This window comes from Eutrema salsugineum, unplaced genomic scaffold, assembly GCF_000478725.1.
Source record: "Eutrema salsugineum unplaced genomic scaffold, Eutsalg1_0 scaffold_12, whole genome shotgun sequence".
Taxonomy (NCBI): domain Eukaryota; kingdom Viridiplantae; phylum Streptophyta; class Magnoliopsida; order Brassicales; family Brassicaceae; genus Eutrema; species Eutrema salsugineum.
The window spans coordinates 10,359,017-10,386,792 of NW_006256895.1; the positions used below are offsets into that span (position 1 = coordinate 10,359,017).

General features: G+C 34.0%; 6 protein-coding genes across 7 annotated transcripts; 1 reads left to right on the top strand and 5 right to left on the bottom strand.

The window, feature by feature from the left end:
- Window positions 1–198: 198 nt before the first annotated feature.
- LOC18025787 (probable N-acetyl-gamma-glutamyl-phosphate reductase, chloroplastic) lies at window positions 199–3,015 on the top strand. The gene is given in 15 exon segments (XM_024160250.1): window positions 199–245; window positions 338–408; window positions 515–685; window positions 928–1,035; window positions 1,125–1,211; window positions 1,293–1,343; window positions 1,419–1,490; window positions 1,572–1,691; window positions 1,770–1,830; window positions 1,919–1,999; window positions 2,087–2,166; window positions 2,247–2,336; window positions 2,413–2,458; window positions 2,461–2,540; window positions 2,627–3,015. Coding segments are annotated over 14 exon segments (1,212 nt in total). The 5' UTR covers window positions 199–245; window positions 338–351; the 3' UTR covers window positions 2,735–3,015.
- A 126-nt stretch (window positions 3,016–3,141) lies between these two features.
- LOC18025788 (golgin candidate 1) lies at window positions 3,142–8,334 on the bottom strand. Its single transcript, XM_006408847.2, has 21 exons — window positions 8,131–8,334; window positions 7,877–7,957; window positions 7,508–7,557; window positions 6,753–7,412; window positions 6,593–6,655; window positions 6,371–6,448; window positions 6,064–6,267; window positions 5,854–5,910; window positions 5,676–5,750; window positions 5,507–5,578; window positions 5,246–5,308; window positions 5,070–5,168; window positions 4,635–4,712; window positions 4,466–4,534; window positions 4,277–4,324; window positions 4,096–4,191; window positions 3,939–4,015; window positions 3,784–3,829; window positions 3,591–3,689; window positions 3,456–3,500; window positions 3,142–3,378 (listed from the first exon to the last, which is right to left on the bottom strand). Exons 1-21 carry the CDS (start codon window positions 8,156–8,158, stop codon window positions 3,322–3,324), a joined length of 2,145 nt encoding a protein of 714 aa, XP_006408910.1. The 5' UTR covers window positions 8,159–8,334; the 3' UTR covers window positions 3,142–3,321.
- A 1,529-nt stretch (window positions 8,335–9,863) lies between these two features.
- On the bottom strand, window positions 9,864–10,558 carry LOC18025697 (pathogenesis-related protein 1). The gene has a single exon (XM_006408848.2). The coding sequence runs from the start codon at window positions 10,481–10,483 to the stop codon at window positions 9,944–9,946; it is 540 nt and encodes a 179-aa protein (XP_006408911.1). The 5' UTR covers window positions 10,484–10,558; the 3' UTR covers window positions 9,864–9,943.
- A 2,129-nt stretch (window positions 10,559–12,687) lies between these two features.
- LOC18025698 (pathogenesis-related protein 1) lies at window positions 12,688–13,379 on the bottom strand. The gene has a single exon (XM_006408849.2). It carries the CDS (start codon window positions 13,352–13,354, stop codon window positions 12,833–12,835), a length of 522 nt encoding a protein of 173 aa, XP_006408912.1. The 5' UTR covers window positions 13,355–13,379; the 3' UTR covers window positions 12,688–12,832.
- A 1,271-nt stretch (window positions 13,380–14,650) lies between these two features.
- LOC18025699 (pathogenesis-related protein 1) lies at window positions 14,651–15,210 on the bottom strand. Its single transcript, XM_006408850.2, has one exon. It carries the CDS (start codon window positions 15,182–15,184, stop codon window positions 14,651–14,653), a length of 534 nt encoding a protein of 177 aa, XP_006408913.1. The 5' UTR covers window positions 15,185–15,210.
- Window positions 15,211–22,209: 6,999 nt separating this feature from the next.
- On the bottom strand, window positions 22,210–27,559 carry LOC18025700 (cell division cycle protein 27 homolog B). Of its 2 annotated transcripts, XM_006408851.2 has the most exons (16): window positions 27,390–27,559; window positions 26,648–26,720; window positions 26,414–26,523; window positions 26,223–26,269; window positions 26,028–26,125; window positions 25,660–25,946; window positions 24,933–25,088; window positions 24,574–24,787; window positions 24,219–24,442; window positions 24,066–24,131; window positions 23,754–23,873; window positions 23,522–23,598; window positions 23,313–23,432; window positions 23,000–23,219; window positions 22,617–22,898; window positions 22,210–22,481 (listed from the first exon to the last, which is right to left on the bottom strand). In XM_006408851.2, the coding sequence occupies exons 1-16, from the start codon at window positions 27,492–27,494 to the stop codon at window positions 22,431–22,433; spliced, it is 2,250 nt and encodes a 749-aa protein (XP_006408914.1). In that variant the 5' UTR covers window positions 27,495–27,559; the 3' UTR covers window positions 22,210–22,430. The 2 variants fall into 2 exon arrangements, with proteins under 2 accessions (XP_006408914.1, XP_024016069.1); XM_024160301.1 differs by lacking the exon at window positions 27,390–27,559 and having other exon boundaries at window positions 26,422–26,523; window positions 26,648–26,717.
- Between the last annotated feature and the right edge of the window lie 217 nt (window positions 27,560–27,776).

Below are 27,776 nucleotides of genomic sequence, written 5' to 3' on the forward strand. Positions count from 1 at the left end.
TCTTCTGTAGATTTTATTTGACTTGATAGATGTGATTTTATATCTCTCTCTCTACACACACAACATGTAGCCGTTTGGTGAGGTAATTGACAATTGTGCCATGCCTCTACCCCTAGAATTACCAAAATGCCATAGTTTTTGTCGCCGCCCGAGTTAACTCGCGTTTCTGCGATCGCAATTGCAATCGCTCCGTCCAGCCTCGCTTAAGGGCTTATGCAATTTTCAGTTCACGACAAGGACTCCATGTAAGATATCTCAATCTCAAATTATCTTCAGCGAAGCCAAGTTCTTGTTTTTATTCAGAGTTTAAAAGATTTAGTCTTTCTTCCTGTTGCAGAATCCAATCCAAGAATGACTGGTGCGTCCACTTTTAGTTCATGTTTCTTCGAACGAGGATGCTGTTTCAAGGTGTTTCCACTTTCTGATTCTCCATTGAATCCACATTGATGAAATTCAACGAAGAAAGTTCAAGTAATCTGATCATTATGCAAATGTGCCTTTTATTTTTAAATAGGGAGAAAGGAAGATTCGTGTAGTGGATAAGCGAGTCAAGAGGCTTACTTTGGGATCTCATGTGGCTTCTCCATCTTCAAGGAGCTTCAGAGTTTTAGCCAGTAGCTCAGCACAAACTGAAAAGGATATTCGGATTGGTCTTCTTGGTGCAAGTGGCTACACTGGTGCTGAGGTTTGTGCAGTATCCAATGCTTCTGTTTGATTGCTTGTTTCAGTGATCTCTTAAGTGGTATGCGTCTTGTTCTTGGTCAGTAATCTCACTAGTAAACGGAAGACAAAATCCTTATAATCATCCGTTTCCTAAGGTTCTTTTAACATTACATGGGAAAGAATGAATTTGGTATCTGAGGTTTGATTCAAATGCATGAGTTAGTAAGTTTTGGTTTTGGAATCTTTTTTCTTATTGAATGGCAGGTCGTTAGGCTTCTTGCAAATCATCCGCATTTCCGTGTCACTCTGATGACTGCTGATAGAAAAGCTGGCCAGTCAATGGAAAGTGTCTTCCCGCACCTGAGAGCTCAAGTATAGCCATTTCCATCTCTAACAAAATTCCAGGCCATGAATCTGTTCAAATGATATGCTTTGTGATCCTTTTTCTTTCTTATCTTCAGAAACTACCTAGACTTATCTCTGTCAAAGACGCAGACTTTTCTACAGTGGATGCTGTATTCTGCTGTTTACCTCACGGAACAACTCAGGTCCATTTGCTTTTTGGTTCTTTCATTATAAAATTGAAGTGTTTCGTAGCTTAACAGTAATGGGTTTGTGTATTTTGACAGGAAATCATCATGGGACTTCCCACCTCATTAAAAATCGTTGATCTTTCAGCTGTAATGCCCTGAAGAAACTATTCTTTTTTTCTCTTCTTTGCTCGGTGATATGCTAATTTAAATTTACGCTTTTAGGACTTCCGGTTGCGTGATATCTCAGAATATGAAGAATGGTATGGTCAGCCACACAAGGCTGTAGAGTTACAGGTACTTTAACTCTCAAAAGCTATTGCTTGATCTGTTGTGTACATATTGCATTCATTTACCTTATTGTCATGCTGGGTTCAGAAAGAAGTTGTGTATGGCCTAACAGAGATTCTAAGGGAGGACATCAAAAAGGCTCGACTGGTGGCTAACCCAGGCTGTTACCCGACTTCCATTCAACTTCCTCTTGTTCCTTTAATAAAGGTTAGTTTCTTATTTTTTTTTCCGTTTCTTTTAATTGTATCAGACTGTCTTGTCTGAATGTGTTGAGTTTTGGTGCAGGCAAATCTCATCAAACATGAAAACATTATTATCGACGCAAAATCTGGTGTTAGTGGAGCAGGTTTGAGCTTACTTTGCGGTCTTTAATCATGAACAACGATGCAGTAGATTGTTTTTTGTTTCTTGACTGATAAGAAATTTTCAATCAGGACGTGGTGCAAAGGAGGCGAATCTTTACTCTGAAATCGCTGAAGGCATTTCTTCTTATGGTGTCACACGTCATCGCCATGGTATATGTCACAAATTGATTATCACAAATGAGTCAAAATTTTGTGTTCTTTGATTTGTTTATTCAAAATTTCTCTTTTGTTTTACAGTTCCTGAAATTGAACAAGGATTAGCTGATGTTGCACAATCAAAAGTAACAGTCAGTTTTACGCCTCATCTCATGCCAATGGTATTAATAATCTTAAGCTTATTCTTCTCTATACAGTTTTTTATCTTATGCCTTTTATTTAACCCTCGTTTAATGTGTAGATACGCGGTATGCAATCGACTATATATGTGGAAATGGCTCCCGGGGTTAGAACCGAAGATTTGTATCAGCAACTAAGAACGTCTTATGAGGTGATGATTGCTTTTGTGTTATAAGCCAAATGATACTTTTGTAAGTTACTTATCTTGTTTCAAAAATGTTTTCTAGGATGAGGAATTTGTCAAAGTGTTGGATGAAGGAGTTGTTCCTCGAACACCAACGTTAGAGGATCCAACTATTGTTATATGAATGTCTTTCCTGATCGAATCCAGGGAAGAGCTATCATAATATCAGTGGTAAGCATAGAATCATCCTCTGTTATAAACTCGATATCTTTTTCCTCACAACGCCATTTTGTACTAAACTATATTTGTTGTTGCAGATTGATAATCTCGTGAAAGGAGCTTCGGGGCAAGCTTTGCAGAATCTGAACATAATGTTGGGATATCCTGAAACAACGGGACTCCTACACCAGCCGGTTTTTCCTTGAACGATGATAAAGAACATTTTGTTCTCCCGCCTTGAAAACGTCCAGAAGATTTCTTACTGTTGCTCTCTCAAGCTGTTTGTTTCCATTATCTTCAGGTAACCAATTTGAAGCTGTTGAGACAGGCAGGGTTAAGCATAAGAAACATAGTTATATGATTCATTATGTAGGACAAAAAGCCTCTTCTTCTCTTACCATTTACAAACCAAAATGGTTTTGTTGTTTGTTTGTTTCTTTTTTCCGTAACTATTGTTTACTCTGATTAAATTTTTCGTTTCACTCAGAAAATAATAGTTACACGTTCAGCTTAGTGTGACCAAAAAAAACTCCAAAGACAAACCAATATAATTATATTATAAACACCATTTACCACCAACATTGTGTTCTTGCCACTCCAACTGTTAGAGGAGACGGAAAAAATCTGGTGCAAAATGGAATTGTGAGAACCAGCTTCCGTAAAACAAAACAAAAGTTTAAAAACCTTCTCTATGAAAAATCCATAAGTATGCATGCTGCTTCCATTTTCCACTCAGCAATCTCTTTAAAACACCATTCATTTGCTTTCCTATTTGCTTTCCTTGTAGTATCTGTTATGGTCTGAAAACGTTGTTGGCCATTTCCGAAACTTCCTGGGCCTCGGCTTGCTCCTACACAAGAGCGTTAGATCAAGCATTCGAATTCCATGACTCTGATGTGATCGTCAGTGTAAAAGGACCAAACATACCTGGAGCCGGTGTAATAGATACATCAAGAAGAGATGAACAAAGATCTGCGAATTCATTGATGATGGAGGTTAAAAGGTTTCCGTAAATTCATAAGTTCGGCGAATGAGATTGAAATAGGTAAGAGAGCGCCTCACAAGGTAAAAGAGTAGGGAAATCCGAGCTATCGGGTACCGCCAAAGGAACCTCGTGGCCCTTACAGCTCCTGAGTCTAACAGTTTCACTGCGTTCTGCAACTGAAAACAGAAGGCAAACAAAGTGAACATAAGAGTAAAAGTTAAAAACAAAGGAATAAAAGCAGTGTTTCTAAGTGTGCTCCAAAGTCTCTACCTGTGTGCTCGCTGTAGCCATGTGTCTGTGATACAATGGAAGAGGCCTGAAATTGTTTTTTTGTAAGCATTGAAGAACAAACTCAAAATATATATATCTCAGGACCATCTTCTTTATTAGAAATATAATTAGCAAAGACATCGTTAAATACTTACTCGAGTGTCTTGATCTCCGAATCTTCTTCCCAAGTTGCTGATGGGCGTCGCGAAACTCTGCTCTTTTCTACCTCTACCTGAAACAACCAAGTTTAGAATCTTTTGAATGCAAATGTCAAAGTACATTTATGGACCGTCGAGAGCTTTGAGATCGAACCTGTGCTTCGTGTAGACGTTTGACCTCTTTCTCCAACTGAAACTCTGCTGCAGCCTTCTCACTCGCCATAGTCTCTAGTTGTGTTTGCTTATAGTACTGCATCCCATGGCCAGAAGGTATCAGAAAAATTCCCAATATAAATTTGACTTATATAATCAGTACATTCTGGAGTTCATGTTACCAGTAAATCTGTTAGTTCACGGTAGCGTTTCTCCAGCTCCGTATGCTCCTACTAGGTCAGGGGTATAACGGTTAAGCTCTTGTCACATAATCATATGCATTAAAGGTATCACTTGACAAGCAGGAGAAAAATAAATCAGATTAATGCATTGACGAGAAGAGACAGACTGTCAGAAACAGTGGATGTCACCTGGCGTGAGTAATGTTCTGCGTCCCTTTTCATGGCTGCCATTTCAACCCTCAACTTTTGCATTTCAGCCTATAAGCAACAAACGGATCCTGTGTAAACATAATGCAAATCGTATAGCACCAACAACAAATATATCATGTCGTAAAGAACTCCAAGGTTAGCAACATACCTCCATTGAAGAAAGTTTCTCCTCGGCATCTCTTTGACCTTGTCGAGCACGGTCCACTTCGTCCTGCCATGCTTGAATCTGTAAAATTAAAAGTAACTTCTCTGGAGTAGCCAAAATCTGAACTTCAAAAAAGCTGTTTAAATATACTTCTCACTTTTAGAATTTCTTATCGATAAAGTGAATAGTGTATATTTTTAATGTTTATAACTAAAAGCAAAATGGTGATTTTTTTTTTTTTATGAGATACTACACATCATAAAAATCTAATAAAAGAATTGAACTCAGATACATGAGTTATCAAAGAAACCAAGGGTAAATGATTTTCATATATGTCCTGTCGTTTTCACTTCTAACAGGAACTTTGAATGTGTGCTGAAAACTCACTATTGAAGTTAACTTTCACAATGTAGAGCATGAAAAACTAATATGACAAACCTGGATCACTTGGTTTGCTTCATCAGGGGACTTCTTTTGTCCTCTGCGAGCACGAACTTCCATATCTTGCAGCTCTTGATTCAGAGATGTACATTCGACCTGAGTATCATTTGCCAAATGAAGTTCAAATATATGATGATGGGGGAACAAATCGTGTGGAAGATAAGTTCATCTACCTCAAGCAATGCCACCTTCTGTTCAAGTTCTGCCACTTTTGCAGTCCTTTCATCAGCAATTCTCTAAAATACCAGCCATTTAAAAGTCAAAAAGGTAGTTTTTGGGAAATAAGAATTCCACATAGAATCTTCAAGTTGTTCGCGAATATGTAACATATGAAAACACAGAAAGCCAATACTCAGCAACTAACACCATATTTGATGTCCTATTTGAAAGGTACGATAGTGATAGTAGCGCTCAATCCAAGGATTATGTCTCACCTGGATTCTAACAAGTGCTGTGGAAGCATCCACAGCCCTGTGCTCTAATTCCCTTTCCCTTTCCATGGCAGCCTGTCTTGGAAAGAGAAATTTATGTAAAACAAAAATTGATATCATGCTTTCATTATAAAAAAGTTTCCGAATCGTTCAGGGCCTTCAGGCAACAAACCATTTTTGTAGCACTATGTGCAGAACGCTCCTCTTCAGCTCTCCTTTCAGTAGTTGCCAGCTCCTCCCGCAATGCCTGAAAAAAAAAAAAAAAAAGTCATTCCATGGTCTGAGGACAATATATGTTCATGATTAGCAAGCAGCAATTTCCTGGAAGAAATTAATGAAAAAAAAAATACCTGCATCATCCTAGTCTCAGCCAATTCTCTGTTTCTCATAATAGCCTCCATGTCTGCCTGATAATAGTAAACGATTTTACTCAAAGGTGGTTGGGTGAAAAAGAAAATGGCAACTGAAGAGAGGAAGTACCTAAGACCATTAAAGACTCATGGTATGCTATAACGGGAAGCATGCAAAAGAAAATCTGAGCAAATAAGACGCCTAGAAACCTGAAGAGATGACAATTTTCCTTCGTTCAGAGCAGCCTGATTTTTCAGGGCATCCATTGAGCTGACAAGTGCTTCTATCTCTGAGTTCTTAGCTGCTAGTGCCTCAACCATGCTTGACTCTACTTTCGTCACTTCACTTTTTGAAGCTGACAAATCTTTTTGCAATTGTCTAATGCTAGCTTCATATGACTTGGTAAGCTCTTGCTATTACAGTAAAAATGAAGAAATAAAATTAGGTGACTGACCATCTTATCACTTTAACTTTTTCTTATCTGGGTCAAAAGAAACTCAAACTGTTGAAATTTACCTCCGCAGAGAGAAGCTCTTCCAACTGTGCATTTTCTCCCTTAAGTTCTTGAAGACGGGATGAAAGTCCAGCACAAACCTAGAAGCAAATGAAGCCAAAAAAAGCATACATATAAAATTGGTCATGTCCAACCACTATCATGGATAAATCCTATCCGATAGATGAAAAGTGTTTTTATCACCCATTTGATGCAGGAACGCAGCAAAGGATATTTGAGCTTACCCTTGCTAACCTGGCTTCTTTTGATTGCCCAGTGGAAACTGTAGCTTTTAGCAACCCCTGAGCCTAGAATTAGTGAAAAGATTGATCAACATACATGCAAATTCAAGTAGCAGACATAGCATCTGCTATTTTTGTTTTCATCTTCCAGAGACTAACTAACCTCTTCAAGTTGATCTTGAATCTTCGTGGAAGTTGTATCAGCTTTACGATCCTGCTCTCTCTCCAGATTCGTTGAGGTGTCAGCAACTCTCTGTTCCTGTTCTTTATCCAGATTGATTGAGGTGCCAACTTTCGTATCATTGCTTGTGGTTTGAATTACATTCCTTTCGTCTACGGAAGAAACGTGCACTACAGATTCCAGTTTGTCCAGGTCACTTTTTGAAGAATCTTCCAACTCTCCTCCTTGACCGTTTTTGGTAGCATCAACCAAGTTCTCACTGGCAACGACCTCAATTTCTTTTTCAGGTAAAGATGGTGACGGTTGCACCAAAGAGTCATTTGGAACATCTCCATCAGCATGCTTGCCACTTGGAGTTGACTCGGCAGCATCACCGCCCACAACAGATTCTGGAGGTACCACAGCAGCATCGTCACTTTTTGTATCTTCCACTGTTAGTGGAAGTGAATGAACACTCTGGACATCTGCACCAGTCTGTTGAATCTCCCTTGTCTGCGACACAGGCCCTGATGAAGAAGCCTCGTCAGTGGAGACGGAACTTTTAGATGGAGGCACCTCTGACTGTGATACTCGTGGGCCAGATCGATCACCAGAAAGGTCTCTTTTGTCAAAAGATTCTTCTTTTACAAGTTTCTGACGAGCCTACAAATACATTCCACAACCAAATAAGCTCATCCTGAGTATCAATGTACCAAACAAAAAGAAAGCCTTCTAGATAAGAGAACCAGGGTAAATACCTTTTTCTTTGAACCTAATCTCTTCCCTTGAGACACTTTCCTATTAGAAGCTTTAGCCACCCCAAGCACAGGAAAACATAATATAAGAGACACTTACATGACTAAAATTAATATAATAAAAATATGAGCTCATGACTAGATCGGATCCATATCAGGTTGTCAAAGCTAACTCCAAGCCAATGCCAGTGTTACTAAATAGCTGGAGAAACTCTCATAGAAAATTTCTGATTATCATGTGTTATCCTTTTTTCTGAAGATATATCAATTTATTCCATGACTCTGACATTCAAATTATAATCACAGATCAATTAAGAACCAAAGATGAGATTTTTTTTACAAGAGCTAATCTCAGAGTGATCTCCACAGTACCTGGCAACTGCACTTCGGACTGTTCTTCTGACAGCTCTTCAACCACAGACTTTGCCCTGCGATCCACAACCTCGAATAAATCTGAAGAAGAAAATTCATAATAACGAGAGTTTCAAAATCTGCTATCCAGGTTCAAAGCTACACGAAATCTCAAGACTTTGTCTATTCATATGCTATCTCTGCATTAACCCACAAGAAATACCATTTCTTCATCCACGCATTACGAATTGAGTGCATAGAATCACTGAAATTACCTTCGGCAGCTTTGAGCCAAGACGCCATTGATAATGAAAGTAACTCCCCGCTACAGAGAAGCTTCCATGCACAGACCGGCTTGGATCAAAATGAAATCTGCGCTTGCTTTTCGATTATCACACCAATGTTGTACGGATTCGAGTCTGATCTCTGTAACAGAGCTTGTTCAATGAGACGTACGAGAGTTCTTCAGAGGTTTCAACCAGAATTAGCATATGAGCGAGCGTAGAAGGAAGAACTCAGATCGTTGCTCTTGTGGTTTCACGTCCACCAGACTTACTGTGGTCTAGCTGATCGTGGCCGTCGATATGGGATTATGAGATTTATCCTAAATGTGTGTTACTGGATTGCTAAATTTAGGTTTGGACCGTTTGGTGTTGGGCTTTCATTGAATATCATAGAGATTTAGTGACTTTACTAACACGTTTTTAAAAAATAAGATTATATTGATGATTTGAGAATATTTTACATTAACGATTTTACAACAAAGTTTTTAAAAAGATCGCTATCACCGTTTGTTTCCTCATTATTTTCGACTTCATAGGTTTGTGCATCAATGCTATCATCTAAAATATGTAACGAACCAAATTAACAACTAATCAATCTATGCTACATTTTAAGACGAGCAATGTATACAGAATGTAAGAAACTCTTTCTCATGAATGAAACCATAGTATACATACATCTAATTATCACACATGCCATGTCATGCTTAGCTTCACAGAAGCTTAAAGCAGGTTTTTAAAATGTAGGCTGTAGCCCTTGTTATAACATTAAAAGTTTTTACAGAATCATAATTTTGTGCTGAAAACTAATAACTGAAATCATTTTTTTCCTATTAAACCGTTCACCATATATATTCACATAATCGAGTTTACTAATCAACTTTTTTATCTGAGTTAAAATTCACAAATGACATAACTTAAAGTTGTAAATCAATTCTAACACATTGCAACTCAAGTTCAAAGTCTCAAAATAATTTAATTTTTGATGGTAACATTTTTTAGTTATCTATGAATTAGTCAGACCTATATAACTCAAGTTAAATCAATGGTACCAAATGCTTTAAAACAAAACAAAAATAATGCATGTCCTCAATTTCTTTCTCAGCCAATGTACGCATTATTACGTTTCTTGAAAGTTGAAAAGCTAATCCATCCTACTTTCGTTCTTTTTTTTCTTCTTTCGCTTTAATTTAGTGATGATGTTTCAGAAGTCACAAGCTAGAGAATGTTATTAATCTATCACATATAAGCTAGGATGTCTAAGAGTCCCATAGGCATAGCGACTTTGTTTTCTTTTGAAAAGACCAATAACGACTTAAACAGCATCACAAAAAGCTCACCTACGCATTTGAACATTTTATAAGGCCGAGTCTCTCGACCGAATTTTGCTGCATAATTTCTGCTAGAATTGTGCCATATCTAAATGCTCGTAATCCAATCTACTCAAAACACACGGTGTTCCATGTCTTAGCTATCTCTTTCGCAAATAAAATATACCTGATCCTTTTTTGTTATTGATTTACAAGCCACTCAAAACATTGAAAATCGTTTATAACGAAAAAGTTTATATATATATTCACATTTTTCCAACAATCTACCACTCTTCTTTTTGAATGGTGATACAAAAAACAACACTAGCTACTACAATATACAAACAAGTATGCGGCATAAACTCTGGTCACATATGATGATTAACATATATATTAGATATAGAAATGTATCATTAACTTAGATAAATCATATATTATTATTGTTTATCAATATCACATTACCATAATAATTAATTCATGTTTTGATACAAAAATCATCAGTAGGGACGCGTATCCGCATCACCAACCGGCATAGGATAATAATCACATACAATATAGATCAACTCATTATCATGACACCTGAACGAGCCACAACCGAGACTAAACGATTGGTTGGCCACGATCTGAGTGTAGTGCCCGCATGTATCTTTGCACTTGTTGGTTGCATGATCGTAATTAGGCTTCTCTGTGTACCAAAACTTCGTCGCGATCGGACCGCTCATTTGGTCCTTAGGTTGGACCCAACCGGCGGCTATGTTTTCGCCGTAGGGTCCACCAGAATGTCTCATCTGGCTGTACTGGCAGACTCCGGCTTTGGCTTGTTTGTTAGCGTAATTCTGTGCATAGGCTGCAACAGTTTTGTTCCACACCAATGGAGCCACCCCAACCTCGGCTCGAATCTTGTTGTGAACCGCTAGCGTTTGTCTCGGCTGGACATCATCGATTGGCCTTACCTTTGGTAGACCATAGGCTGATCTAGTTACAAAGACACAGAGAAACGTTAGTATTACGAGGAAGCTTTCACCAAAATACGACATTTTTGTTTTTGCCTTTGTATATATATTTTTTTCTGTTATGGAGCTTATGGTTATGTGATCTCTGTTCTGATTGCTGCTTCTCCTTTTGTAAGCCTCCGGGGAAAGAAACAAAACTTTTTATAAAATGGTATGGTACTATTTTTGGGACTATAGTATTTAACTACTAACAAAAAAAAGTTGCTTTGGTGGATACGAGCATTAATTTGGAAGGTTTACTTTCTCTTTAATTATTAACTAGCAAATATATTTAATTTTAGCATAAAATCTTCATTTTCAAAATTAGAAAAATATATACACATATTTCTGTGACTTTATATTTGCGATAATACATATATAGTTATATATAGGTATTTAGTCAAAGTTAGTGTAAGAATTATATTAGGGATATATAATACATATATAGTTATTTAGTCAAAGTTATCCTAGAATGAAATATATGATAATAACAAATATTCAAGAGTAGAAATGCATTTCTGAGACTTTATATTTATATATAAGGAAATTTTTAATGAATTCCTAAAATTTAGTTGATTTAACTTAATTTAAAAAAAACTATATAAGGCTTTAAATGATGACTAATATAATCTCGAGGAAAAAATTAATGTCAGACTTCTTTTTGTTAAAGGAAATCAATCTAAGATTTGGTGTTAAGTGATTCACCTACAAGGCTACAATAAATTGCACATAGTGTTACAAGATTTTGTTCATGCTAGAGTAGCTGAGTTTGACTATATATTGCATTTTGTTATATTCCACGTGTTGACAATGCAGAGGCAGATGCCTTAGCTAAGAATGCTCTCAGCTCTTTTATTGTAAGTTGTAACGTAACGCTACGATCAATTTGATAAGAATGAAACATATTTCGCCTAAACAAAAAGTATTACAAGATTTTTCTAGACTCTATAGTAAAGTATATGTGGCGATAAATAATCTACACAAATTTTGGTGAAGTTTTTGGCCCAAAAATTATAGATATCAAAATATCACATGCTATATATATGTCAAATCATATATAGATGATAAGGCTAAAAGCCACACACTTGAAAATTTATTAACTTCCAAATATTTATCCGGTTGAAAGATAATAATCTGATAAGCTATAAACTTTTGTATGAATTAGTCCACAAAAAAATTTCTAAAAAATATTGAAAAAAATCATACGATTTGTTGTAAATGTTTACTCGACGCCGTTCCTTTTCAAATCCTCTAAATACGGGTAACAAACAACAAAAGTCAGAATCAATCATGACGTGCACCATAATCGTTAATCACACCGAAAGTCGAGTTTGATTGGGTGTAAGAAAATAATCACAATTATAGAATTATGTATATCAAGAAGTCTTCTAAGTTACGTATAATTTATCTAGTCTTCGTGATATAAATTAACAACACGTGAATGATATTCAATACCCGTGATTTCTTCTTAACTAGCTTCATTTTCGGAGAGTAATTGTTGACTTTTTACCTTTGTTTTTAGTATTAATTGGGATGATGGAATTAGAAGGTTCGTTGATTTCTTTCTAATTCTGATCATATGTGTTCCCGCTTCAGTTTTGAATTTAAAAGATATAATAGCTACGATAGTCTTTTTTATTTCCTTTTTTCTTTTTAGCTACGATAGTCTTGCGACGGTAAGGATATCTTTTAGAATTTTGTTTTTAGAATCTGAAATATGGAAAAACAGGAAAGAAAACTGGTTTTGAGTCGGGAAAAGAAGTCGTGATGCCCTAAAAATAAACATTTACATTAATATACTTCAAATCTCACACAAGAAATAATAAAATCAAAATTTAATAATTTATAACTATCAATCGTAATTTATTGATTTTTTTTTTTTATAAAAAAGTCTAACTACATGGTTTCTCTAACTACATGGTGTATGGCTTTATGCTAGTGTCGCTGTAGTGTCACCATTCGAATTCAAAGAACAAGAATTTACAAATTCAAATTATCTTTTTATTTATTTTAACTCTATAATATATCTATACGAAATGGAAGAAAAACAATTCTACAAAATAACTATACGAGAAATTAAAAATGATGGTGTATATATATAAGCGTCTATTTCATTACTATAAAGTTATACAATTACATGGGAGATGATTCTATATACCTTCTCCAACCAGAGAACAGACAATTTACACAAGAACATATATATATATATATGTATTTATATTCATTTTCAAAAACTCACATAAGAATTCTCCAAGAATGAGTACTATTATTATAAATCCCTAAATAACAATCCCTGATCGTATAATACAATGTCGATTCATTATAGTAACTTAGTATTGTAGTTTTTATTAATTACATCACACACAATTATCATATGTATATACTTTTATCAATTTAATACGGACGTGTATTGGCATCACCCATCGGCCTAGGAGCATAGTTACACACGACCCAAACATACTCATTATTATGACACCTGACCGTACCACAACCGAGTCGTGTCGATTGATTAGCAACAATCTGAGTGTAATGCCCACAAACATCACTACATTTGTTGGTGTCATAGTTGTAGTTAGGTTTCTCAGTGTACCAAAACTTAGTCGCGATGGGACCGCTCATGGTGTCCACAGGTTGAACCCACCCGGCGGCTATATTCTCGCCGTACAATCCGTCGGTGGAATGTTGCATGGCGCAGTCTTTGGAGCGTACGTTAGCGTAGTTCTGTGCATGGGCTGCAAGTTTATCGTCCCACACCAATGGAGCCACTCCAACTTCGGCTCGAATCTTGTTGTGAACCGCAAGCGTTTCTTCCGGTTGGAGATCATCCATTGGGTCTACTTTTCCCAAACCATAGATTTGAGTTAAGACGATGGACAATAATGTTAGCACCACGAAGCTATAACCAGAAAACGACATTATTCTTCTTTTTGTTCTTCTTTTGATTGGGAACTTATTATGCTTTCTTTCGATTTCGTTTAGATCTCTTACCTTTTGTAAGCCGAGAGCTCCGTGACTATTTTTGGGATTTGGATACTCACCGTTAAATCAGAAGAAAAAGATACGAATATAGTCACTTTTAGGAAATTTCTTAAAATAACTTCAATAATTTAGGATGAAATTCTAATTTTAGAGTAACAAAATATATCTTTCATTTAAGTAATCGATCAACGTTATCTTATATATAGTCCCATAAAATTTGTGATATATGGTTTAGTTATGATTTAAGAAAATAGTCAAAGGTTTCTCCGCAAAAAGAATTAAAAGTTATTTCGATGTGTGTGATTCTTTTGATTTTGTATAGGATAAATAGTATTAAATTTCTATATCTACCTAAAACATCTCGGTATTACTACCAATCGTCGAATTTTGATTGGTCTTATTAGTTTTTTTTTTTGTTAAATATTTTGATTGATCTTGTTAGTTACGTTCGTTAATCTCTCTAAACTGTTATCCACGTGATGTTATAAATCTCGTGACTCGTTAGTTTTATTCAACACCCGTGATTTTTTCTACGTATACCTAAACCATTTCTTAAAAGTATAAGACATAAACCTTTTGTCATGGAGTGACGTGTTCCACTAAAAGTCTTAAACCTTATAAAGTGTTCTTCTAGTAATTAGATTTTATATCTTAAAATTTTGCGTTAATTGAAATCTTGAGGAAGTCCATTCTAGCTTTCTAGGATGGTCCTTTTAATCCCACCATAACAAGATTCAACCTTTGTTATTGTCTTTATAATATGGGATATTTAATACATGTAAATTCATTATATATATCTCTCTATTCTTTTGTATATCTATTGAAATAAAAATTTTCCAATGGATATTGATACACAGTTTTGGTGGATAAAAAAAAAGAGAAAACTCATCTTTCAATTCAGTACGTTGTTTTAAATAATCAAAAAGGTATAATCGAAGTAGCACCGAATTTAATTTAGTACAAATCAGTTTGGTAATAATATTGGTTTTGGATCGAGTTCAATTTAATTAGTAAAAAAAAAAAAAATCTAGAAATCTAAGATGTCAAACCATATTAACCAAAATAAATTTCATTCTTTCAATCTTTGTTCGAGTGATATTTGAAGTGACGCATTTAAAACTTGTGGCACTTTTTAAATTAAAGGATTGTTAAGAAAAAAGTCATTATATTAATTATCTTAAATAAAACAGATTACCATAATTAATTAGTTATCAAATCAAAATCATATTGTAATTAATACGGGCGTTGACCGATATAATTCCCCGGAGGATCATAGCTACAAATCACCCAAATATACTCATCATTCTTACACCTCACCGAGCCACATCCAAGCCGGACCGAGTCACGCCACACGATCTGAGTGTAGTGTCCACAAACACCATCACCACCACCACACGTGTTAGTGTCATAATCGTAATTTTCTTTCTCCGTCATCCAGTACTCAGTCGCGACCGGACCGCTCATCGTTCCCCAACCAGCGGCTAGATTCTCCCCGTAAGGTCCCGAGGAATGCTTCATGGCGCAGTCTCTGGCTCGTTCTTGTGCGTAACTCTGTGCATAAGTAGCTAGAGTTTCGTTCCACGCCATTGGACCGACTCCGACTAAGGCTCGGGCCTTGTTGTGAACCGCGAGTGTTTCTTGCGGTTTGACATCTGCGTTTGCGTTTGTTTTTGGCGGTTGAGCTGGCGTGTGACGATATGCTTGAGTTAAGATTGATAGTAATACGACTACGGTGAAACTATACCCAAGAAATGACATTTTCATCATTTTGTTTTTGTGAGTTTTGGAACTTATCGTTTGGTGGAAGAATATATTTTTCTTGGCCAATGTATTATTTATAGAGTGTTCTTTGGTTGGCTACGGAGAAAAATTGGAAAAGGTTTATTTTCTAATTTTCTTTTAATAAAATTAGTCGTAAAGATCTATACATACGAATCAATCATTAAAATTAAAATTAATATTAATATCCTAAGTTCGAAAATATAATAGAAAATAAAGCTGAGAATTTAAGAGAGTGCTTGGACAATAAACTTAAAAAATGGTAATAAAAATTGAAGTTTTTCAAGCCATAGTTCGTCCAAAAATACTTAATTTAAAAGTTTTAAAAGTTATTTTAAGGAAAATGCTTATTATTTGATCAAATATTAGCCATTTGCATCCAAATAGTAAGATAAGCAATTATAAACATATGTGATGTATGAAAGAGTCCAACAACTTTAGGATTTAACATATAAAAAAAAAATCTAAAAATTGAAGGCAACCATACGATTTGTTATAAATGTTAACTCGTACCCGTTCCTTCAAATTCGAAAAGTTCATTTAACCATATAAGTCAAAATCAATGACGTGAGACACGTTAGTTAATCAAACCGAAAGTCGAGTTTTGTTTGGTCCGAAGAAAATAATCTGTATCATAAAATTAGCATAAAACTATTATAGAACATCTATAAATTAATACTCGATAAATTAATAATACCTATAAATTAATAAATTTTTTATCCCAAATCAGGCTAGTATAAAAATCTATTAAATTCGATAAAATAATAAGATAATAAATTTTTTGAAACTCTTATCTAAATAAATAGTCCCAACATAAACATAAATTAATAATTACAAAAATTTATATATATATATGTAAGATATAATATACTAAAATATGATTAAAATGTTTTTTTTATTTAAATTCATCTCTTTAATTATTTACATCAATAACTTTTAATGTTGTTTTTTAACTCCATTTAAAATTTGTGAAAAAAAATTAGCTGTTATAATTGATTTTCTTACTCGTAACTGTTTTCAAAAAATATATTATGGTATTGTCTTCAATTTCAGCACTAACATAAAGCATAATAGCCATATTTTTTTTCTAAATTTTGTACTAATGAACATTTATACTTTTATATAGATAATTCAGTCCACAATTAACAAATAGAAATAACTATTCTATTGCAATTGCTATGATTTTAGTTATAATTTTAAGTTTGTGTATGTCATTTTATAAGCATATGAGTTTAGGTTTTTAAATATAACATCATTTCAAAGAAATTTTAAAAAGAATACGGGCGGAAAATAATTTTTAATTTATAGATATAAATTAATATCACGATAAATTCATAAAATATCATGATCCCAACATTATTAATTTATAGAGGTTTTACTGTATATGTATCAATGAGTCTTGTAAATTACTACGTATTATCCCTCAAGTCCTTGTGATTTCTTCTCAGCTTCATTTTGGGAATGTAACTGTTGACTGTTTTTACCGTTTTAGTATTAAACGATAAAAACTACGGTGGTTCTTCATATTTACACCCCAAAACAAAAAAACTATGCTGGTTTCTTAATTTAATGTGTCCCTTGCTTAGAGAAAAACATATGGTTTTTTTGTGTGTGTTAAAATTGTGATTTTTCTTGCTCATAAGCTTTTAATGCGCATGATTGACCTACTCTACTCTTCTCTTAAAAGATCAAACTACAGATTACTTATCAAAGAAATTAGTGAAGATTAGTGTTACATTTCGCAAAAAGATGTAGGGTTACATTGAAATAATTAAAGTTACACTGGTGTGTATCTTTCTTGTTTTTTGAAGTTCTTTACAATGTTTGTCTCTTTGACATTCCTCACAAGTTCTGCATTCCCATTTCTTTGAGTTTGGAGCAAGAGGAGAATCAAGGAACTAGGGCCGGCCTGGCCTGAACTAGGGCAAGAGTTTTAGGACAGCCACAAAATTATCATTTTTTTGACATAAAAAAAAGTTCAAATTTTTTTTAAAAAATATGTTTTTAACTTTGTTCCACATCGTTCAGATAAAAAAAAGTTGCATTATATATAAGAGTCATTATCCACTATTGCTTCTAATAGAAAATCAATTTTAGGTTTTAAAAAATCGATTTCAAGCTTTAAAAAATTGATTTAAAGTTAAAAAAAATTAATTTTAGACCTAAAAAAATCAATTTTAAACTTTAAAAATTAAAAATATGGCGTAAATTTTTTTATTCCAATTAAAGACATCAATTTTAAATTACGCTTTAGGCGTCATATGACTTTGGACCGGCACTGCAAAGAACTAATTAGTTAAATTAGTTGCGTTACATGGAAGTCATCATATACTCGAGTTACAACTCATGGATGTTAATTGTTATCAAAACGTTGACATGAGAGTTACCAATAGCTATGATAGACGACTTCCCATTATATATATTTTTGAGAGTTATTACAAAAAAAAAGCCCCTAGTCCATATTAGTGAGAGTTATTAGAGAGCAAGAGGAGAATCAAGGAACTAGGGCCGGCCTGGCTTGAACTAGGGCAAGAGTTTTAGGACAGCCACAAAATTATCATTTTTTTGGACATCAAAAAAAGTTCAAATTTTTTTAAAAAAATATGTTTTTAACTTTATTCCACATCGTTCAGATAAAAAAAAAGTTGCATTATATATAAGAGTTATTATCCACTATTTCTTCTAATAGAAAATCAATTTTAGGCTTTAAAAAATCGATTAAGCTTTAAAAAATTGATTTTAAGCTTAAAAAAATTAATTTTAGACCTAAAAAAATCAATTATAAACTTTTAAAATTAAAAATATGGCGTAAATTTTTTTATTCCGATTAAGGACATCAATTTTAAATTACGCTTTAGGCGTCATATGACTTTGGACTGGCACTGCAAAGAACTAATTAGTTAAATTAGTTGCGTTACATGGAAGTCATCATATACTCGAGTTACAACTCATGGATGTTAATTGTTATCAAAACGTTGACATGAGAGTTACCAATAGCTATGATAGACGACTTCCCATTACATATATTTTTGAGAGTTATTACAAAAAAAAAGCCCCTAGTCCATATTAGTGAGAGTTATTAGTATTACTCTCTTTAACTTGTCTTTTCGTGATACAGTTTTTCCAAACACGATACGATAACTAGGTAATTCGGCTCAGGATTTCAAAACCGGACATATCAACATGCATGCAAAAGTCGACGTTCAGGAGTGCCGGACAAAGATTCATTCGGGAAAATAGTATGTATGAATTATAATATGATGTCCTAAAATGAGGAAAAAAATATTCAAACCAATCTTCGAACATACAAATATGAGAACTTGAGAAGTTCTCTAAACAAAACTCAAATTTGCAAACGAGAACTTTGGAACTGGTCAAAGAAGAAAGAATCAGCGAAAAGATGCTTGCTAAATTTAAACTATTGCCAAAATATTTGTCGTGTTAATGAGAGAGAGAAAGAGAAAAATAAAAACAAATCATACCCGAAAAATAAAAGATAGAAAGAATACATGGTCCACTGAATTTCTATGTTTTCTCCTATTTTAGCTATTTGACCAACATTATTCACGGAGTATTTTGTTTTACTTTATTTTTATTACAAAACCAAAAAAAAAAAAAATCCATCAAAATAAAGAAGAAGAAATTAAGAAGTACAGTAAAAGCAAACATGGTTAAGGATGTAAACGTCGCCGGTTTCATCATCTTTTTGATGATCTTTTTGTTGATTTTAACCGGTAACGCACATTATCACAAATGAATCTCACAAAAATCCTTTGTTAGTTGTTTACGTGCAATTTTAATTTAGTTTTAATTTTATTTTTCTTAAATGAACCTTATAACCTTATTTTTCTTAAATGAACCTTATAACCTTATTTTTCTTAAAACCCATTTGATAACTACAAATACCAAACGCATTCAAATTATCAACTTTTGTTTGCGTTTGGAACTTGTCCTGCAAAATTATTTTATCAAATAATGAAAATACTAGAAAATTTAAAAAATGTTTTCTTTTCACTTGTAAACACAAAAATTGCGTATGAAAAAAATTAAACCCATACGCAGTGGTTTCTGAATGTTTTATAAATATATTTCTCTTGTAACACCTAACTAAAATTAGAATATGCGTCATAATCAATGTGATTTCAAATTGTTCTTACTCATTGGTTATTTAACTCCATTTAATGCCAGAAGAAGGTATAGAAGCTGGAAAGTGTGAAGGTGATCCGGCATGTAGGAAGTGGTGTGCTATTGCTTGTTGGGTTCCAGTGTCCAAGAATGCGCCACCTGGAACTTGTTATATATTTAATAGACGCGATATATGTACAACTGCATGCAAAAAGGAAAATCATAAATCTGGGAAATGTTTACCGTCTAAAACGACAGGACAAATAAGATGCTTCTGTGAAATTTATAACCCTGACTGCAATTATTTTTGCAATTTATAAGCCTTGTAAACGGCTGACTAAAACACATAGATTATGTGAACATTTATTTTAGAGCTTCTTGGCAAATATGATAATTTTAAGTTTTTAATTGGTCAAAAGGGTATGTATTTGGGTTTATGTGTGTTTTTGGTAGTTTTTGAACAGTAACATTTTTAAATGGCAAAAGAACCCTTATTAGGAGGAAGAAAGCATGGGAGAGCGTGAGGGAAAGTGAAAGAGAGTGAAATAGAGTGGGGAGAGAGTGGAAGAGAGCGTGAGAGAGCGTGAGAGAGTATGAGAGATGGAAAAAAATAGTGTATTTAAATATTATTATTTTCTCTTTCCTCTTTTTATTTTTTCCCTTGAATCAATTACTGTAAATTATTCATAATAATAAAATATTTAATAATATATATATATATATATATATTAAAAATATAAAAATCTTTTTTAACACATAAAGAAATTTGAATTTTTTAAAACAGACAATATTTGATTTTTTTGCAATATACATAAAAATTTGAAAGTATTCATCATTTGATGTACAACTATCAAGTATTCATTTAACGGTATTCATCTGAAAGTATTCATCCCTAGATATTTATGATTTGTTGTTCATTCATTTGGTGTATACGTAAAAGTATTCACCAATTGGTGTACATGTAAAAGTATTCACCATTTGGTGTACATGTAAAAGTATTCACCATTTGGTGTACACCAGTGTACACATAAAGGTGTACACCAGTGTACACATAAAGATATTCACCAGTATTCATGATTTGATATTTATTTATTTGATGTACACAATAAAGGTATTCATCATTTGGTGTACACCTGAAGATATTCACTCAACGGTATTCACCATTTATTTGGTGTACAACTATTAAGTATTCACAATTCAGTGTACGACTCGATACATTCAATTGAATACCATGTCTAATGTATATAACTGAAGTATACTGTCTTGAATGTTTGCAGTTTATAGAATAGATTTTGATTTTTGTTTTTCAAAAAATCATTTTTTTATCCAATCATGATTTTGACAAAATTGATTTCTATTTTTTAAGAAAACTAGTTTTTAAAATAAATTCCAATTTTTAAACAAAAAACTATGGCCATGAATGTTTGCATGGGTTTTAGTTTTTGGTTTCTGGTTTTTAACTTTTGATTTTTGATTTTTGAATTTTTTTAAAATTTTGGTTTTTGATTTTTCTGTAGATTTTTGTTTTCTAAAATCTTAAATGGTATGATTTGTTTAGTTTCTGATTTTCTTATCAATAATTGTTTTTTAACGTTTCTATGCTTTTTAATTTTAATTTAATTTTATGTGTTTAAAATTTACAAAATTAAATAAATAAAATTGAAGTTTCAAATCATATATTTTTCTAGTAAAATTAACTGAAAAATTATAATAAATAAGTAAAATGAGTAAAAGTTATAGATCTTTTCTAGAGTAAAAGTTATATATAAAAATGTACATAGGTAAAATGAGGTTATTTTAGAAATGAAATTTTGTTTTGCTTATACATTTTTTATTTTAGAAATATAGTTTTTTCTCATAATTACTTATTGAAAAAATAGCAGTATTTAAACAAAAATAACGTAAATAACAAAAATTTACGAAACTTCTTTGAAAAATCCATATAGGATGGTTTTTGGTTTTTTTTAGAAAAAAAAAAATCTGAAAAACTAGTTTTCCTATAATTTAAGAAATCCATTTTTTTCAAAAACTTGACTGGTTAATAAAATGGTTTTTTGAAAAACGAAAACTAAAATCTGTTAAAAAAACTGCAAACAATCAAGGCCTAAAATTTACGTTTTAGGAGTTTTATGTCAAGATTTTTTTGTTTAACACTATCCTATCTTATCCACCATTCAAGTTTTTCTAATTTCAAAATGTGTAGAAAAAATTTATAAATTTTTTAAATCCTAAAATCTACTTTTTAGGAGTTTTATGTTAAGATTTTTTTTGTTTAACACTACCTTATCCTATCCACCATTCAAGTTTTTCTAATTTATAAATTTATGAATTTTTTAAATATATATTATTATATATTTTATTATTATAAATAATATATAAGAGTGAATGAATTAAAAGAGAAAGAAAAAATAAAAAAGAGGAAAAAGAAAATAATATTTTTTAATTAAGATTTGTTTTTTTTTCTCACATTATCTCTTTTTTCTTCTTTTCCTCCTTTTGTTTTCTCTTTCTTCTTTTATTTTATTTAATACTTAATTTATTATAATGGCATAGAAATGTAAATAAACTGAACTTAAGAGGATAATATAGATATTAACACATAAAAACTACCCAAACACATCCACTTTTTTAAAACACACCATTTTGGCAAATTAAAAACTTAAAACTACCATTTTGGCCAATTATCTCTTTATTTTATAGATTATATATGCTTTATGTGTTAAAATTGTGATTTTTCTTGCTCATATAGCTATGAAACAATACAAAAATAGCAAAGTATTTTCTCTGATTCAGATCTCAATGATGTTTTTCTGCATGAACACTGTTTAAAAATTGTTTATAATATCTAACATTACTTGGGGAAAAAAAGTTATAAAAGAAACATGAAGTCTCTAAAATAAATTTCTATATTGCGATAAGTAGTTTAGTTATGGACAACATACAGATTAACTCATCATACATGCTCATGTGGTAAGCTCGTGTGTCTGTGTTACGGTTTGGTACCAAAGCTACAAAAACCTTGTAAGATTTGAAACTCTACTAGTTCTCTAAAAGAGGTAGCCATACATTTGCTGCTTTCTCCATGGTTCTCTTGGATCAGCTAAAGGTTTCATGGGCTCTCGTCGATCTCATCTGGAACATGCAATTTCTCCATTGCAGCCTGTTTCAGACAATAACAACCAGTTTACGCTATGAATCTCTTTCACCAGACTCTGAAAACAGTTCATATGTAAGAGCAGTAGATAAAATCATCAGAGGATGACTCTGTTTGTTGTGTTTTCTATAAGACTCAAACCTTTATTGCAGCAACATCAGTTGCAGGCGGCTTCATATCCAAAGCTAGACCGAAATGAAGCATGGCTTTATCGTGCATGTTTCGCCGCTTATAGATCCTGCCCATTAAAGCGTATACACTGCTCTCTGAAGGCGCATACTCTTTGAGCTCCTCTAGAACTTCTAGAGCTTCATCTAATCTTTCTAAGCAGACAAGTATATTAGCTTTCTGGTACATTGGAAGAGGATTCTTCCTGTCTGCTAATATAGCTTGCTCCATTATCTCTATCGCTTCCTCGCTTCTCTGTTACCAAAGAAGAAAAGAAGCATTAAGTTATTCTTCAAAAGACTGTTTTTTCTTGTACGCTTAAAAAAATTCAATCAAATGAGAATAATAATATTAACCTTTAAGGCATGCAAAGCCGTCCCTAAATAAGACATTATAACAGATGAACTCGGATTTATTTGGAAAGCCATTCTGAAGTGATGCTCTGAAAACTCTAACTTCTCTTGGCGTAGATAGATCATTCCAAGCCCATACCATGCGTTATAGTGTCTTGAATCTACACGAAGTGCGTTTTGGTAACTTTTCATTCCGTTCTCAAAATCTTCTAGAGTTGCGTATCTACAGAGACAGTAAAGAGAGAGTCTCGCTTTAACCAACAACCAGAGCATTTCAACCAGCGTATTCTCAAAATAGATAGAAATGCTTTCTTACTCGTGGCCACATAAAGTATGTGCATATGCAAATCTTGGATTCAGTTGAACAGCTCGTAGGAAGTTCTTTAGTGCAGTCTCATGGTCTTTTTGCAAACTATAACAATTTCCCATGGCACACCTACACAATTGCTTATTTCGCTTATTTCACTTATTTGCCAACAACATATGATTACCGTTAATCAGAAAGAGACATTTGAAAAAATTTACCAAGATTGAGGAGCTAAGCGATCTGTTGATATTAGTTCCTGAGCCAAGTAACTCAGCTTCATATCTTCCTTCAAATGCTACAAAAATATCATTTTTTGATGGAAAAAAAATACAATACATGAGATTTTTGTTGTGCAAATTAACCAGCTTTCACTGAGCCTAAACGAAAAGTGTCAAAGTTTCGTCACACTCCGAGGAGATTTTTTGTTTGAAAATAGGAAAACACACTTACGTAGAGGACCGTAGAGTATATATCCATTCCCTCTAAGCTGTAAGGAGAAGCCTGGCGAGCAAGTCGGAATGCTTTTTCAGCTTCTAAATAGTCTATTAATTCAAAGTATGCTTTCCCGACCTGCATTAATAGCCATTGCTCGTATAAAACCATCAAAATGCCTTCACCAAGGTATATTACAGGCAGCCAGAATAAAACTTCATGCACGGATTCTCTTTGGAAACTTCACTTCAAATTCGTCGTTTTGAATAGTCTATACACAACCACCAAACTGAAGTAGACAGCGTAAAAGAGAAAAAGGTCACTTATTACCTGGGAAAGAACCCATCCTGTATTATAATGCTTATGTGGAAGTTTCATATACGTATCTAGTGCCTCCTGAAACACCCAGAAGCACAAGGAAGACAATGAAATAATCAGTGAACATGACCTTTGTATTATTTAAGAAAGCAACAATATGCTTACCTTACACCTGTACATGTACGAAAGTCTACACCCTTCCCCGAGTGTCCTTAGGAGGCTAAATAATTCTGAAACACCAACTGTGATTTTTTGTAAACTTAACGTTGTGCCACCAATCGACATTGTTTCGTCTTCTTGATCATAGGATTTAGCATCAGTGGAAGCCATAGAACCAGTCGTTGAGGCAGTATTAGGCCTTGAATCATCAAAAGGTTCCCCACGAACTCCTAAACCAATCAGAATGACAAGGCCTATGGTGTTACATATACGCAAACAATAAAAAAAGGAATGATGAACCAAAATCACAGCAACCCAGAAATCAAAAAATATGATGATATAGTGCATGAAATGTCACAACCTTCATCAATGTTTTCATTTGCCCAAGAATGTCCCTTCCGAAGTGTTACAGAACGAAGTGCCAAAGAACTCAATTTAGAACCCCCTAAATACTTGGAAGCGTTGTTCCCATTCCCGCTTACTGTTGCAACACTTGCATTAGTGTTTGCCCCAGAATCAGCAGACAGCCTCGAACTACGTCGTGGACCAGAATCAGAAAAAAGCCTGCCCGAAATCTGCAGAGGAAAGAAACATACACTCACAGTAAGACAAAATTCAACCACGTAAGAATCAGAATATTAAAGAGAAAAGTAAAGACAAACTACTCAGAATTGTGTCTTAATGACAACGAGTAGACCAGTAAAGACATGTGAATACTACCTTACGTAGCTTTCCTTCATCTACAAATTTTCTTCTGGGTGCTTGTATGGTAGAGTTTACTGTGGACTTTGGCGAATTGTCAGTAACAAGGGAGTTCTGGTTTGGAACAGCCGGCTGAAAATTCCGGAAAAGTGGTGGTGGAGCCAAACCGGATAGCTACAATTTGAAAAATGTAAAAATCTCACAGCTGCTCGTTATAGATAAGTAATGCTTCTGACCACAACAATGCTTCTCAAGTGGAAACATAAGATTCTTCAGATAAGTAAAAATCTAGCGTGCCAAATCAAAGACATTAAAAACAGACTCAGAACTGATAGTCAATAAAAGATTAGTCAAACAATTATTGGCACTGGAGAATGGAGATAGAAAATAAGCGATGCAAGCTGATAGCGAAAAAGAAAACAGTGGTAAACACAAAGGGCGATAATTTAGGGATTTGGTATTGAGTGATTGTTGAAGTTTCCATTTATTTGATATTTTCTTCTTCTTAAATAAGTCTCGTGAGAGACAGAACGCAAGCAATTTAGTTCTTAGTTTTAATTTTTCCGAGGGGCGTGAGATAATTCTTAGTTCTTAACAAAGCTATTGTTTTTCTATCTTTCGGTTCTTTACTCTATCACAAGCACTATAAAACCCATGATGCATTGATTTCCGAAGTACTGAAAGAAGGTGTGATCACGAGACTGAAACATCACAGTTGTTCACATTAAAAGAAGGATGGCATTACCTGTGCAGCCACTGGCGAAGGAGTATTATAGAATGTCATATTCGAAACAGCTCCGTTAAGACCATGAGAATGGAAATTTCCAGAGATATCTTTAAGGCCATGGCCTTGTGTGTGTTTGGACTGCCTTGGACTATAATCTTCAGTACTCGTGTTTTTAGTAGAAGTCAAATTACGTTCTTCATTGTATGTGTTTAAGCCGAGGGAAGTTGACAGTTGTTGCATGTACTGTTTTTGGATGGAGAGAGCAGCTGATTCACCGAAAACTACAGTTGCTTCCTCAGCAGCACCTGAAAAAGTAGGACGACCAGAAAAATGTAAGAAAACCATAACAAACGTACTAAGTATGCAGAAAAAGGTACTCTATTCACCTAGTATACATAACTCCTCATATGCGGCCCAAAGTAGAGGATCTATTATCAAAGACTGCTTAAATTGCTGGGCAGCATTCTTCTTTCTATCAGTATACCTGAAAGGTCACTATCATAAATGAGAAATCATCTCGAGGAAAACATTCAGAGTCAAGACAAAAAGGCACAGAGAAAACATCAAAACAAGAAACGAACTTGTAAATAAGTCCAAGAAGGTAATGACCAGCTGCACCATTTGGGATCTGCAGAATAACCAGAAGCTATGTAATCATCTTCTTACGTGAGCTAAATCAACATAAAAGGTCCAGATACTGGCACACTGAGTTTGTAAGAAGACATTCAGTAAGCGAGCGAATAAAGGCAATCTACCAGAGATCACTAAATACCTCCGCACCAGGTTCATTAACAGGGCAGAGTGCAGTTTCAGCTTCATTGAGAAGGTCCATCTGGAAGCATGATAACGCGAACAAGTACCGGGACTGAGCCATTTGTGTTCCTTTTTACATAATATCGAAACAAGAAACAAATATGAGCATAACAACCTAACATAAGAAGGCGCAAGATTCTGACTTTAGACAAATTTGGTAAAAGGCTCATAAGCAAGAAACCAAGCCACGCACCCTTTAACAGATGATATGCACTGTAAGCTTGATTATTCTGCAGGTAGCTGGTTGCTAGTAGCTGCAAATTAACCTATATAAAAGCAAAAACACAAAGTGATTAAAGGCTTGTCTTTTATTGATATGCTTTCTCTTAACTGAAGCTAACAGTTAGACAACTGCAACAAATGTTGGATTGAGCCAGACCAACTGCTATTTCTAACTGTTATTGAAGCTGTACCAACCCAAATTTCTACATATTTTCTGGTATGACCAGAGATTTTCTCTAACAGTTGGACACATAGCTAAAGGTCCAAGGATAACAAAAACTTATAGTTGGAACACAAAGTAGATGGAAAGAAAAAAGTCAAAAACTTTTGGAGTAATCTAAAGAAAGAAGCAACCCTCGTTCAGCAATTGGTCAAAGATAGAACATGACCAGATCAGTACTGAGCAAGGCTACTGGGGAAAACAAAATCGAATTAAATTGAAAGAGTAAACAACGAATTCTTCCCCTGATTGACCCAAGAAGCAACATATAGATCTTGGAGAAAAGGGCTAAAAAGGTAAGAAACCAAAATCAATCTCGAAGAACTCAGGGAGGCGATTAAATTCCACGTACAAAAGTAGAAAAAGGAGATGCATATACTAAAGTTTCAGAGATACCCAGACGCAATAAACCAAAATCTCTAAATTTCACAACCCCAACAGCTTCGATTTACAGAATTTATAGAAGGAGAAAAGAGAGTGAAACAAGAGGTACCTCAGAAGGAAACTCGGCGCAGAGACGCTCGCACATGAAAATAGCATTCTTGTACACAAAATGACGAAGACTGTTCTGTACACAGTCCACAAGCATAGCTTCCATGGTTGTCTTCCTCGAGAGAAAGAGAAAGAGAAAGAGAAAGAGAAAGAGAGAGAAAGGGTTTTCTGTTTTTCTGGATTTTTTTTTTACCCTTTAGGATTTTTTGGAAGTCGTAATTTCAAATTTTAAGGTGGCACGTGCGATGCTCTGTTTTCAAACTATTCGGCACGTGACAGATCAGTAGCCATTTTTTTCAAAAAAAAATTATGGCCTCAGTCTCTGTTGAGTTAGTGTTGGGTTTAGTCGGTTATTGGGCTTTAGCGCTTTTACAGTTAGCCCAATTAT

What these genes read in the sequence shown, in the direction of transcription:
- LOC18025788 (XM_006408847.2), bottom strand. Translation starts at nt 8,158, where the DNA reads ATGGCGTCTTGGCTCAAAGCTGCCGAAG. An exon ending in CACATAGTGCTACAAAAATG is followed by an intron (nt 5,579 to 5,675) that starts GTTTGTTGCCTG and finishes TTTCCAAGACAG; the next exon opens with GCTGCCATGGAAAGGGAAAG. An exon ending in AACGTCTACACGAAGCACAG is followed by an intron (nt 4,016 to 4,095) that starts GTTCGATCTCAA and finishes TGGTTGTTTCAG; the next exon opens with GTAGAGGTAGAAAAGAGCAG.
- LOC18025697 (XM_006408848.2), bottom strand. Translation starts at nt 10,483, where the DNA reads ATGTCGTATTTTGGTGAAAGCTTCCTCGTAATACTAACGTTTCTCTGT.
- LOC18025698 (XM_006408849.2), bottom strand. Translation starts at nt 13,354, where the DNA reads ATGTCGTTTTCTGGTTATAGCTTCGTGGTGCTAACATTATTGTCCATC.
- LOC18025699 (XM_006408850.2), bottom strand. Translation starts at nt 15,184, where the DNA reads ATGATGAAAATGTCATTTCTTGGGTATAGTTTCACCGTAGTCGTATTA.
- LOC18025700 (XM_006408851.2), bottom strand. Translation starts at nt 27,494, where the DNA reads ATGGAAGCTATGCTTGTGGACTGTGTACAGAACAGTCTTCGTCATTTT. An exon ending in CAGGATGGGTTCTTTCCCAG is followed by an intron (nt 23,874 to 24,065) that starts GTAATAAGTGAC and finishes CTATTAATGCAG; the next exon opens with GTCGGGAAAGCATACTTTGA. An exon ending in CGCTTAGCTCCTCAATCTTG is followed by an intron (nt 23,433 to 23,521) that starts GTAAATTTTTTC and finishes GCAATTGTGTAG; the next exon opens with GTGTGCCATGGGAAATTGTT.